Genomic DNA, 12,589 nt, shown 5'->3' with positions numbered 1-12,589 from the left:
ATACCCTGAGCCTTGAGTCACAGCTAACGGAAGTGAGCAAGGCTTATCTGGAGAAACTGGGGGGCATGTTTACAAGGGAATATCGCCATCAGAACTTCACTTTTAGTGACCCTCTGGTGGCTATATCCCCTTCTTCTTATTTACAAGCAGGCGTTAAGCCACTTAACATTAGCTTAACGCCGCCATGTAAATAAGGCCCTTTTCACGCTTCACTTAGTGTGAAAGTGGCGTGCAATGGATGTTGCATTGTGGGTCCCGCTGCTACACCTATTGCTTTTTGATGCTGCCTCGTATTTACATGGTTGGGCCAGCTCTAAAAACGAAGGCCAGGTAAACCCCGGTCTTAGGATGGGGATATGAGGAGAAATTATTAATTTCTTCTTGTGTTTTGCTCTTTCCATGTGTGCTGCATTTTGCAGCACACTTAGAGAGAGCAAATTGCCTTTAAAGATTAATTATGTGTGGGATGGTGTCCTTTCCTGCACATAAACAATTACCCCAGCAGCGCAGGCATCCTTGCAACATGGCCCATGTGTGCCTGCACTGGCGCTAGGCAGCTTTTTTAGTACCAGTGCTAGGGGAAATACAGGGGTGCACCGTATTTTTGTAAATATGGTGCATCTCTGCATTTCAAAAAATGTCAGAGCGCGACCTGACCTTTTTTGGAGTAACACCGTGCTCTGACATGTAAATATCCCCCTCAGTGCGCGGTGTTACTCCAAAATTGCTAACGCCGTGCTCTGACATTTTTTTAAAACAGGGATGCGCAGTATTTACATAAAAACTGTGCACCCCAGTGTTTCCCCTAGCACTGGTGCTAAAAATGCTGCCTTCATCGATCCTGGAAGTTTACGTATTCAGAAGCAAATGGCGTTTTTCAGTTTTGGGGTGGGAAAGACAAATGTTGAGAGCTGCACCTTCCCCCATCCTTCATTTCAAAGTGACCAACACTTGGTCCCTTTCCTTATTCCTGCTTCACCCATATGTTTGGTAGTGTAACAGAGTACTCTGTTGTTCTTTCCTCAGGGAAGACGTCTTCTATGCCTCTGAATGGACAGTTTATCTCGGCGCACACCTGCTCAATGGGAGCGTCCCCTTCAAGCACAAACGGCGGGCCAATCAAATCTTTGTCCACGAGAACTACACCAGCTCCTGCATGGGCGACGACATCGCCCTGTTGGAACTGTTTGGGCCCGTCCTGTTCAACACCTTCATCCAACCGGTCTGCGCCCCCTATGCCACACATCTTATCCAGGTTGGAGCAACGTGCTGGACCACCGGATGGGCTCCTGTTAGCTATGGAGGTAAATCTGTTGCCCCTTGGGACAAAAATAGAATGTTAACGATTAGATTTCTAACAACTACTAATTCTACATAAAACTGTGTACCAGTCTGAATCTTTAAAACCTCAAAATGACGTCTCGATGAGTTTTGCAGTTGGGTTATACTGAGAAGATAGCGAAATGGAAAACGGTTAGTCCTCTTTCCCTACATGGCTGCAAAAGGGAAACGTTTCAAGTGGCCCAGTTTTTTTGTTTTTTTAGAACAGATCTTGAAGCTGGCTTGTGTCTAAGGCCAGATGTGAAGCTAAAGAACCTCGCAAACAAACCCAATCAGTTATACACCCGCACAGCCAGTGAATTATGTCACAATAGGCCTCAAAAGCCCAGCAGGCCTCATCAAACAAACAAACATTCTGGAATACCTGTTGTTGGTGACTGTTAAAGATGCAAAAATACTACTTTTTTCTTTACACTGGATGGCCCGTTTAAACAAGAATGAGATAGTAAAGCAAAAAACTCCTGAATCCACTTCATTTTAGGCCGAGCATGTTGGACTTTGCACCTGGAGCTGCTTGCTGGACACCTACATTGCGCTCTCTGCTGTACTGTAGAATTAGTTCAGCAGCCTGTACACCAGGGTACCTTAAGGTGCACTGCAAAGGAGACACCACAGCCGGAGAGAGTGGCAGTCCCACCAGTTTCTGTTGACTCCCCAACCTTTGAGACTTCAAAGGCTGGGTCCAGGGTATTGCCATGATAACATTTCAAACAATGCAGCCCAACCCTTGCTACATGGCCTTGTGTAAGAGAACGCTAGGAGTGTTTTTGGTAGGGGAATGACAACTATTCACAACTGTAGTGTCTGTAACTGCACCCAAGGAGCCTGGCCGTGGGGCTTTAAGTCAAGACTGACTTAGGGGCTGAATACGATGTCGGGCGGAAAGCCTCTACCGACAGTTGGAATCTCCTTGACCGAGTCCGAGTCCTTCTGACCGAATCGGTCACTTTAAATTCCCCCCGCCCGATTACGATGGTCCCGAATCGGTTCCGAGTGACTCGCAGAGTATCCGTCTCGGTTGGAACCACATCGTACACCACTATGGACAGTGTTCCTGCCCAAAAGATTATGGTGTCGTTTTCCAACAGCCTTTCCATGTCAGCCTGTCCGACACAGAAAGGCTGTTGGACAGTGACTTTGGGGGCCCCTGGCTGGGCCCCCATGGCCTCGCAGCCTATGGTTGATTGCCGAGGGGGTACCTGAGGGACCCCTCTGTAAAACCCTACACTGTGTTGCAGGCACCATGGGCGGCCTGCCACAGGGTTCAAGGTTTACTGAAAATGCCACATTTTCCCATAGGAGCCTGTGTTATGGATGGTTCTCGGCGTAACACGGGCTCCCATAGGAAACAATTGGAATCCGACCAGACAATGTTCGGTCGCATCATAATCCGTCGGTCGGAACTGCCGACCGCTAGTCGGTCGGTCGCGATTGTGAGACATTGTCAGGCAGAGGCTTTCCGCCTCACATCCTAATGAACCCCTAAATCTCATCAAAAAATCCTCCAGCTGAAGATTCAGCTAAGGCCCTCATTAAGATGTCAGGCAGACTTGTGTCCACCCAACACCATTGCAGAATCGGGACCGACCGACCTCCCATCGGCGGTTCCGACCGCATTATTAGGATGCGAGTGCACATGGTGCGGTCACACACTCCCATTTCACTATGGGAGCTTGTGCTGTGGCTGTAAACCATCCATAGCACAAGCTCCCATAGAGAAATGGGTGTTTTTATCTATCCCTGCACCGCATGGCAGGCACCTGACAGTGCCTTCCACTGGGTGCAGGGATTGACAGGAGGGCACGATAGGTGCCCCCCAGGCCTCCAACCAGAGGCCGCTGTGTCAAGGGGGCCCTGCTAGGGTCCCCCAAAGTCACTTTCCGACAGGCTTTTAATGTCAGAAAGCTTGGCATGAAAAGCCTGTCCGACACTGACATCATAATCCCCATGGTGTAAACGCCGTACATAGGGAATTATGAGTGGCCTCCAACTGTCTGACGGGCTCCCTGATCCTGTCGGAAGCCAGTTGGTCCGACTGAACGGTTTCAAGTCCAATAGCCTTCATCGTAATAAGGCTGTTGGATTTGAAACCAACAATGTAAGTCGGAAAGCCCCAACCTGTGGTCGGAGACTTTCCGACTTACATCGTAATAGGGCCCTTAATATTTAATTGATAATTAATTATGTTAATAGTGTTTAGGTGTGGGTTGTTGGGCTTATAGAGGTACAGGGTGGGAAGTAAATTAATTAGAAGTAATATTTAGTTTTTATTTAATAATAATTATCTAATCGATAATTAATTTTGTTAATTGTGTAATTACATTTTTTAATTTACATTTTAGGTGCCAGTTATGGGTTTTGTAGGGGTATAGGGTGGGAAGTAAATTAATTTTCATTAACGATTAATTAACTTTTTAATTGATATTAATTATTCAATTGATAATTAATTATGTTAATTGTGTAATTAATGTTTTGTTAAGTTCAATTGTAGGAGCGCGTGTGTTTTGTGGGGGTATATTGTGGGCAGTAAATTAATTATAACTAAGCAATAAAGATTTTTTTTTTTTTTTTTTTTTTTTTTAAAAACCTTTATTTGTGCATGTGAAAAGAACAAATACGGGCCTACAGCCGTCAGGTAGGCCACGGTACGGTTAAGTATTGGTACAAACATTACATCCCCTGCGCATCCACGGTCAAGATTAGCAACGAGTCATGAGGTATACACTGGAGAGATCCTTGACACCAGGGGGAGGAGAAGTGAAGGTTAATTTTAAGGTTTTCAAAATAATTTTATCAGGGAAAAATCAGTAAAGAATAAGAACCAAGGAGATTCGAGTCCGCAAGATAGCTTCACCACACGGGAGAGCAGCAGCATCATTAAAACGGTCATGGAAGGAAAATCTCAGGCAGTGAGGCGATGCAGTTATATAACAGGATAGTCACATGAGTAAATATGCACCCCTCCAGAGCCGCCCCCACTCAATCCACCCCACACCCGGACCCCGAATCGAAACAAGTATAGCGCAGAAACATAAAAGAAAAAGGCCCATAGAACTAAGTAGAAACAGTGAATTACCCCCCCACCCTACACCAATGCGGAGGCTACGGCCTACCCCCCCCCAGCATAGTGCCTGTCGCCCAATGAACCCGAAATATAGACAAGAGAGAAAGTAGGAATAGAGTAAAGAAAAATAAGAGAACAGAGAGGTGAGTGGGGAGGAGCCTACGTTACCCCAGAGCGCCCGAAACCATCTGCCAACTATGGCCTCCACACACTGAGAGCCCACTACGCCAAAAGCGATCATGTGAAGATAACGTGTCACAACAATTTAAATGAAGGCGAACAAACCGCGACGAGTGCGCATAACATATGCAAACAGTTCCAGTCCCAGTCCAGCCCATCCGTGAAACCATGGCGTTATAAATCAGTTCAGCCCTGGCCCGATCGCGGGCTTAAGATTACACCAGCCCCTACATGAAGGCCCCGCACCCCGTGCAGACAAAGACAATATGGCCGCTTGGGAGAAGATGGTGAAGTAGAGTCACAAAATGGCCGCCGACCATCTATTGAGGTCCCCTTGTGCACCACATAAAGTCCAGACCTGGCATGTAAAGTACAGGAGTTCCACAGAAAAGAAGCAGTAGGCCACCATGAACGGTTCCTCGAGGACGTCAGGTGTCGCTCTGCTGGATACTCTTGCGGGCACGGTGAGGCAGGCAACAACGAAGCAGGCAGCAATGAACGGGGAGACAAAGTATCCGCAATTGAGCTGGAGAGCGATTGATCCTGGGTGCCGGTAAAGCCAGATGCAGGCACCAGTGTAGCACGATCATAAACAGCCATTGCGTCCCCGCAAGAGGACAAAAGCACTGGCAGACCCACGCCTTGTTGATGACAAACGGGGTGCTCACGACCCGCAGCCGACAGTATGGAGTCAAACCGCTCACTCAGCGCTTGCAAGCCAAGACACATTTGTAGACGAAAGTCCCGCAGGGCAGCCAGAACGGAGCCGCATGTCAGCGGAGGCTGCGCCCCCACATCGGTAGCAATCCGGGACGGCACTGTGGAGCTGGTGTCTGGTAGAGGGAGGGCGAAGCGGGCAGCGGGCGAGACCGGAGTAGCATCCCCCAGCCGCGAGCAGGCAATCAACGCCATGTTTTACCGCAGAACGGTACAGTGGCCAGGGGGGGGGTCGTAGCAAGGAGGCAATTCCCCTCAGGTCTGCGCCGCAACAGGGAAAAGCCAACAGTCGCTGCCCTTCCCTCGGGTTCGCTTCGCAGCCGACTAGGCAATAGAAGAAGGGGGTCTGCAGCCTCCCACAGCGCGGTCCACCGAACGGGGCAGGAGACCCGCTGCACCGGGGCTTACCCTATAGCTCCAGCCCATCAGGTGCGGGGTGCAGGAGGTGTCCGGGCGTCCCTCCCCCGGCTCATCCGGCGACAGTCCGTGGTGTGAGGCGGGACCGGGACCTCAGGGCTCAGGTGTACGCTCGTGGGTCCGGTAACTGCGGAGCTTCCAGGGGGCCGGCCAAGGCCACGATAGAGCAGGGGTCCAGTGCGGAGAACAAAAGCACCAAGAACTCCGGCGTCCAGGCGGGCTAAGACTCCGGGAAAGCGGCGGCGCAGTCAGCGCGTCGTCGCACACGTTGCACCTCGAAAATCGGCGAGGATAGGAGTCAGGATGATAGTCCGAGGCCAAGGGCCGACGGAGCCGGGCGCTCAAGCGTCTGCTCCGGTCGCCATCTTGGCTCCTCCCCCAATAATAAAGATTTTTTAATGAATGATATTTAGTTTATTGATAAATATTTATGTTAATGGTGTAAATAATGTGTTTTTTAAAGTAAGGTTTTAGGTGTGGGTTGTAAGTTTTGTAGGGGTATAGGGTGGGAATTAGCTAAAATAAAATTATTTAATAAATATTATTTTGTTAATAGATCATTTTAAAATAAGATGATATATGTAAATGAAAACTATTTTTGTATTTTAATTATCATAATATTTGTAGTTTTTTATTATATGTGTTTTACACTGTAATATGTATTTATATAATTTAATTTGTAATATAAAATATATTTGTATTTTCTTTTTACATATTTATATTTGTGTTTGTTTACTATGTTTTTTAAATCATTGTATTGTGTTGAAGAGAATGTGTTTGTTTCTAATGTTGAACTGACTGGAGTGTGAATAGTAGATGTTACCCCTCTGCAATTCAACACTTTTTTTTACTGTTGCTCTCATTGGAGTAGAAAAAGTCAATTTTACCCCTCCGCCATCCAACACTTTTCCTGCTGTTGCACTTATTGGAGTTGGAATTGTAAAGTTTACCCCTCTGCAATCCAACACTTTCCTCACTGTTGCGCAGACTAAAGTGTGACTAGAAAATGTTACCCCTTCGCAATCCAACACTTTCCCTACTGTTGAAGTTATTGGAGTTGAAATAGTAAATTTTACCCCTGCACATTGCAACACTTTCCCTTCTGTTGCACCGACTGGAGTGGGAATAGTACATTTTGGCCCTGTGTGATGTAACAGTTTTCCTACTGTTGCCTTGTGTGAAATGGGAGTCATAAATGTTATACAGCCTTAGTGCAAAACTTTGCCGACTTTTGTATAAATTGTAGAGGGAATAATATAGGTATTAAATGTAAAATGTTATAATTTATGTTATGTTGTTACAATTTATAGGATTATGTTTTTGCTTATATAAAAATATAGTATTTATAATTATTAATTTTTTTAATATGTAAAATGTTTTTAAGAAATTTATGTTGTTTACTTTTTTATTTTAATTAAAATGGTTTGTTTTTTAAATACTTTGTTATTGATATATATATATATATATGTGTGTGTGTGTTTAATAATTGTTTCTTTAGCTAGATATTTATAAATATGTATATATATATTAATATGTGTTGAATATTTTAGATTTTTTTCTAATTTTGTTTAAATATATATTCAATCTATTTTATTTTTATTAAATTAATGTTACCATTTAATATTTTTAATAAATATTTAAATTTATATCTATTTAAAGAAACTACATTTAATACAATGATACTAATGACGACGATATATTTTTTCGATATTTTTGATGATTATATTTTGGACAACGATATTTTGGTCACAATATTTTGGTATGGCAATATCTTCATAGGGCATATTTTGTCAGTGAACCCCTTCATTTTTAGTGGCATTGAAGTATGATGTGGTCTTTTCTAAAATTCTAAACAAGTGTTCCTCAACATGCTTTAGAACCCTCAGAAACATCAAACCTTTCCTGCCTCTAAGTGATTTTAAGCAGGTGGTCCAAGCTCTTGTCTTGCCAAGGTTAGACTATGGCAGTGCTACTCTCTGTGGCCTTCCCAAATACACCTTGGCCCCACTAAGGGCCTCATTGAACACCGCTGCTAGATTGGTTACAGGCGCCAAAAGAAACGAGCACATATCCCCAGTCCTTAAATCTCTCAACTGCCTACCCTTTGAAGCCCGAATTCAGCTAAAGATTGCAGTCCTGGCGCACAAACCGCTTCTCCTCAATACTCATACGTACCTGGCGCATAAACTTGAACTATCTTGTGGGGAGAGGGAATAAAGAAGCGCCTCAACATTCCTCTTGAAACATTACCAACGTCCACCTCTCACTTGACCCTCAGCAGTTTTTATTGGATGATCCTGGGTCAGATTGCATTTTTCCCTCATCGACCCCTTAGGGCTATCTTATATCTCAACTACTTCTTGCAGATCGGCTCTATGTGGTGCAATTCTGGAAACAACCACTCTCTCCTTCTGTAGCAATATGGTGGTGGAAGATTTGGGCTCAATATGCCATGGAGGGGTTGACTGCTCTTCTTTGGGACTGGATGGCTAAGTTTTACACAACCTGACGTCCCTTCACCACTTATGTTACGCAATAACATCAAACTGGAGGTCTCCACATGGCAAGGCCGTGAATACTGCGCGCGTTTGATATTCATGTTATGTCTCATTTTGCTTCAGATGCTGACTCTGTTTAAATGTTAACATTATGGGGCCCATTAGGATGTAGGGCGGATCGCCACCGCCCGCATGGTGGAGGCGATCCGCCCTACATCCTTCCCCGCTCGCCACCCATTTACCCCCCTCCATATTAGTATGGCGGGGGTACCGCGGCGGACGGGAAGACCGTCCGCCGCTTTTCCGCTCGGTCGACAAGTCGACCGGGCAGAAAAGGGTTTAATATGGTGGCGGCGGTGTCTGCTAGACATCGCCATCCATATTAGCATGCAGGCGGAAACATGCCTTTCCGTGGTGGCGTTGCCACCACGGAAAGGCATGCAGAATTCTCTTCCGGGGGCCGTTGCGGGCCCCCAGGGTATTGGGGGGTGGGGGTGCACATGGGGGGGACCTATGGTACCCCCCTGCATTGTTATGGACATGGTGGCAGGCACCTCACAGTGCCTGTCACCTTGTGCATGACAATGCACGCAGTGCATTCCCAGCATTGTGGCGGGCGGTGCTGTGAGCACCGCCCGCCACAATGCTGGGAATGGAGGATGCCACCACCACGGTGGCGGTGGCATCCTAATCGCTGGTACGGGACTGCCACACCAATGGCGGCTGGTCCCAGCATCCTAATGGACCTCTATGTGTGAATTTGGGATGGCATTTGACAATCTCCGCTTTCTGTTGTATACTATGATGTGCGACTTGCTCTCCTCATTGGATGTGGGCTTGATGTATTGTGTGCAATGATTATATGCAATGTGTTTTGTTTACTTGAAAATGCAAAATAAAGCTGTTGGGAAAAAAAACAACCACAAAGGGGTCGATTCCAATACCGGTTCGGACAGCTCCCGAGAGCTGTCCGTAGCCTTACCATGCGACCGACACGTACCCGTAGCCGGTCCGTCCTGCAGAGGAAGTACGATGCACATAACTGCCAAAAACACGACCGAAACATAGGCTGTGATTCAAGCTCCATTCTCCGTCCGAGCCATAACTCCAAACGCCGAACCGAGTCACCCAGAAGCAGTATCCACAGCAGTTTCCGCCCTGACAAGTACGATGCGTACTTCCTACGCACCGGACGGGTCGCCACGTACAGCACGTCACAGCATCCGGAAAACAAGCATATCAGCTACGATTCGCGCCACAACTCAATCCACGGCTACGAGACGGACCAGCTTGCAGCGGGTACGAGACGGGGCAACAAGCAGCGTGTACGACACGAACACATCATGAATCCCATCGCGCAGGTCATACCAGTACTCTACATCTATGACCGGATCGTACCCGCAAAATGGCACACACACACACAGGGGATCCAGATCCTGGCCACAAACAACAGGCCACCATAGGGGTTGTATGGCCAGCACCACTACCACCCCCACCCATAAGGCTTATGTTCCCCAGCACTCCTGCCACCCCCAGCCATAGGGGACCTGTTGCCCATCACCCCTGCCACCCCCACTCGTAGGGCTTATGTTGCCCAGAACCACTACCACACCCACCCATAGGGCTTATGTTCCCCAGCACTCCTGCCACCCCTAGCCATAGGGGACCTGTTGCCCTTCACCCCTGCCACCCCCAGCTATAGGGGACCTGTTGCCCATCACCCCTGCCACCCCCACACATAGGGCTTATGTTGCCCAGCACCATTACCACCCCCACCCATAGGGCATATGTTCCCCAGCACTCCTGCCACCCCCAGCCATAGTGGACCTGTTGCCCATCACTACTGCCACCCCCACCCATAGGGGACCTGTTGCCCATCACCCCTGCCACCCCCACTCATAGGATGGGTGATGCGCCACACATCCATCATACTGCAACATTAGGCATGTCAGCAAAATACATCCCCCCTAACATCATGACAACAGTGTGTAGTCTGTGACAAATGCCCACAACAGTGATTATGACTTTGAACATACAATGTAACGAACAGCACATGTGTGACCAACAAATGAGTGTGCCCTACACAAGGCAAGCATCACTATAGCACTGTCACTGTGTCAATGTAAAACAAGCATTGGCATAGCCAATAGGTCACACATCTCAAAAATAGACACACTAATCAAAACAACCTGTGTAGACTGTAGGTGTCAGCTCACAAACTCCAATTCCATGCCAGCAATGGCACCTAACAACCAGGATGAATTTGCGTAATGATGTGATATGACTCACAGAGACAGCAGGGAAAATCACAGAAACAGCATCCAGACAAAGGCCCACAACAGCAATAACAATGCACTGGTGCAGATGCACAAACACAAACAGGCAACCTCAAACTGCACATCTGGCACAGCATGTGTGTGCGTGTGTCTCAGTATCCCCAGGCAACTACACAACACATGAGGGGGCTGAACCACAGTGACACAGATGTGGACACAGTGCCATACAAAAGTAAGCCATCATTTGGACACCCTTAGTGGACAATCAGGCATTGTGAGATGAGAGGGAGCACAACAAACACATGTGACACAAGCTTGAAGGAACACCAACTAACACAGCAAGAGACTGACACACAACAGCACTACCCCCAGGGACCAGACATTGGGGTGACACAAGCATGCATGACACCTCCACTGTGATAACAAAGGCAGATGTCGTACTAACTGGGAAACCCAGACATGTGTCCTGTCCCACAAACGTGCATCACACATACACAAACACAAATCACTCACGATGGCCCCTCATCCATGGAAAAACGGGAGCTAGGGGACCATCCATGCAAACATTTACACCAGTCCAGCCTCAACACCACACACCCTGAACTGCAACAATGTGCATCTGTGAAGCCCACATGGACAGGTGACATTGCACATGCACCCATGACAAACACAGGAATGTTGGGAGGGACTAAGGTGCACAGACACATCACACAAGGACAGTTTACAACCCTGGGGAATGACAGACATACTGCACAGTATGCGGTACATGGCCATGACGTCAAAGCTCACGTAACCTTCAGAATCCCTGCCACAGTCCCAGGACAATGCAGAAGCCAAGGAGAACCACAAGGCACACAAGCTGACACCTGCAAACATTTCAGCCATGAACCCGACAAGTGGGAGCAGTCACACACACATACAAATGTCTCAATCACTGAAAGGTACCACCTAGGGACAACTACATGTTTCTGCAAATAAACAAGTGCCTTGGGGAACCCTGACTGTGTCCCATCTGTGTCTGACAACATCATCACCACTCAGAACTGACAAATCCCAATGATGATACACCAATTAACAGTAGTGTGTCATGCACCTACACATCTGGTAGCCATGGTGAAGATGTGGGATGAACACAGTATCACTCAGCAAGCATCAACCACAGGAACATATCAAGAGAACACTGCCTGTGTATGAACAGGGATGTGGACACACACACATGCTCATCCAACACACACCATGGGCCCAGGCAATGTCACGGGACAACACACTTACTTGGGAGGACCCAACTCCTGTGGAAGCCCAGCTGTGCCAAACATATGCACATCACGTCTCACTCATGTTTGCAGAACACTTGGGCAGTCAGCCATCAGTTACCACACAATGAAGGCTCTGGTCACAACAGCCTGGGTATGTGTGTCTCCCCTAAGTCATCTGCACATACTCAAAACATATGTCTAGCAAGTTGCACAGAGGACCCAGTTGCTCCTATACCAATGATGCCCACACCTGTAGGTCCAGTGGTGATGCGCACAAAGTCTGTGAAATAGACAAATTGGACAATGGGAAGCACATCATATGTGCATGGGTGCAAGCCAGAGATGTGACCATGCAAATGAAATGGTCACAGAGATGTCCACAAATAGTAGATCATGACACACTCAGGTAGCTGCAAAGGATGACATGGATACCCACCAGAATAGGATACATATCTCATGGACCTCATGGAGTACCTCACAGCAACACATCAGTATTCAACATTGGAAACCAAGCATTACAGATGCAAGGGCATGTTAAACATCATCAACATAATGTACAGCTACATCAAGTTCACAGGGATAAAGAAAAAAGCTTTATTCAGCATATTAAAAGTTAAACGTCCGTTCAAACAAAAGGTCAATGGCCAGTCCATGTCCAAATGCCAAGAAGTGAACTAGAGTGACAACTGTCACACCTTGCTTGCCTGCAATGCTAAGGACCGGGGTCATCCCCTCGGAGGGGCATACATGGGGGCAGGCCAGGCACCGCAGGGACAGGATCAGGGCGCAGCAGAAGGAGGCAGTGAAGAGGTGGTGGATGCAGGCGAGACACTTGCAACT

At 47.3% G+C, this 12,589-nt stretch overlaps 1 protein-coding gene across 1 annotated transcript in view; it reads left to right on the top strand.

The window, feature by feature from the left end:
• The window catches only part of LOC146811701 (polyserase-2-like), a 1,284,631-nt gene that overhangs the window by 584,090 nt on the left and 687,952 nt on the right, over positions 1-12,589 (top strand). Inside the window, exon 6 of the mRNA XM_085615101.1 lies at positions 1,027-1,304. Within this exon, the coding sequence (XP_085471227.1) occupies positions 1,027-1,304 (278 nt within the window). The remainder of the gene's footprint in view (positions 1-1,026; positions 1,305-12,589) is intronic.

Source organism: Triturus cristatus, chromosome 7, assembly GCF_964204655.1.
Source record: "Triturus cristatus chromosome 7, aTriCri1.1, whole genome shotgun sequence".
NCBI lineage: Eukaryota > Metazoa > Chordata > Amphibia > Caudata > Salamandridae > Triturus > Triturus cristatus.
The sequence above is the reverse complement of the archived record's forward strand: the minus strand, read 5'-3'. Positions and strand labels throughout refer to the sequence as shown.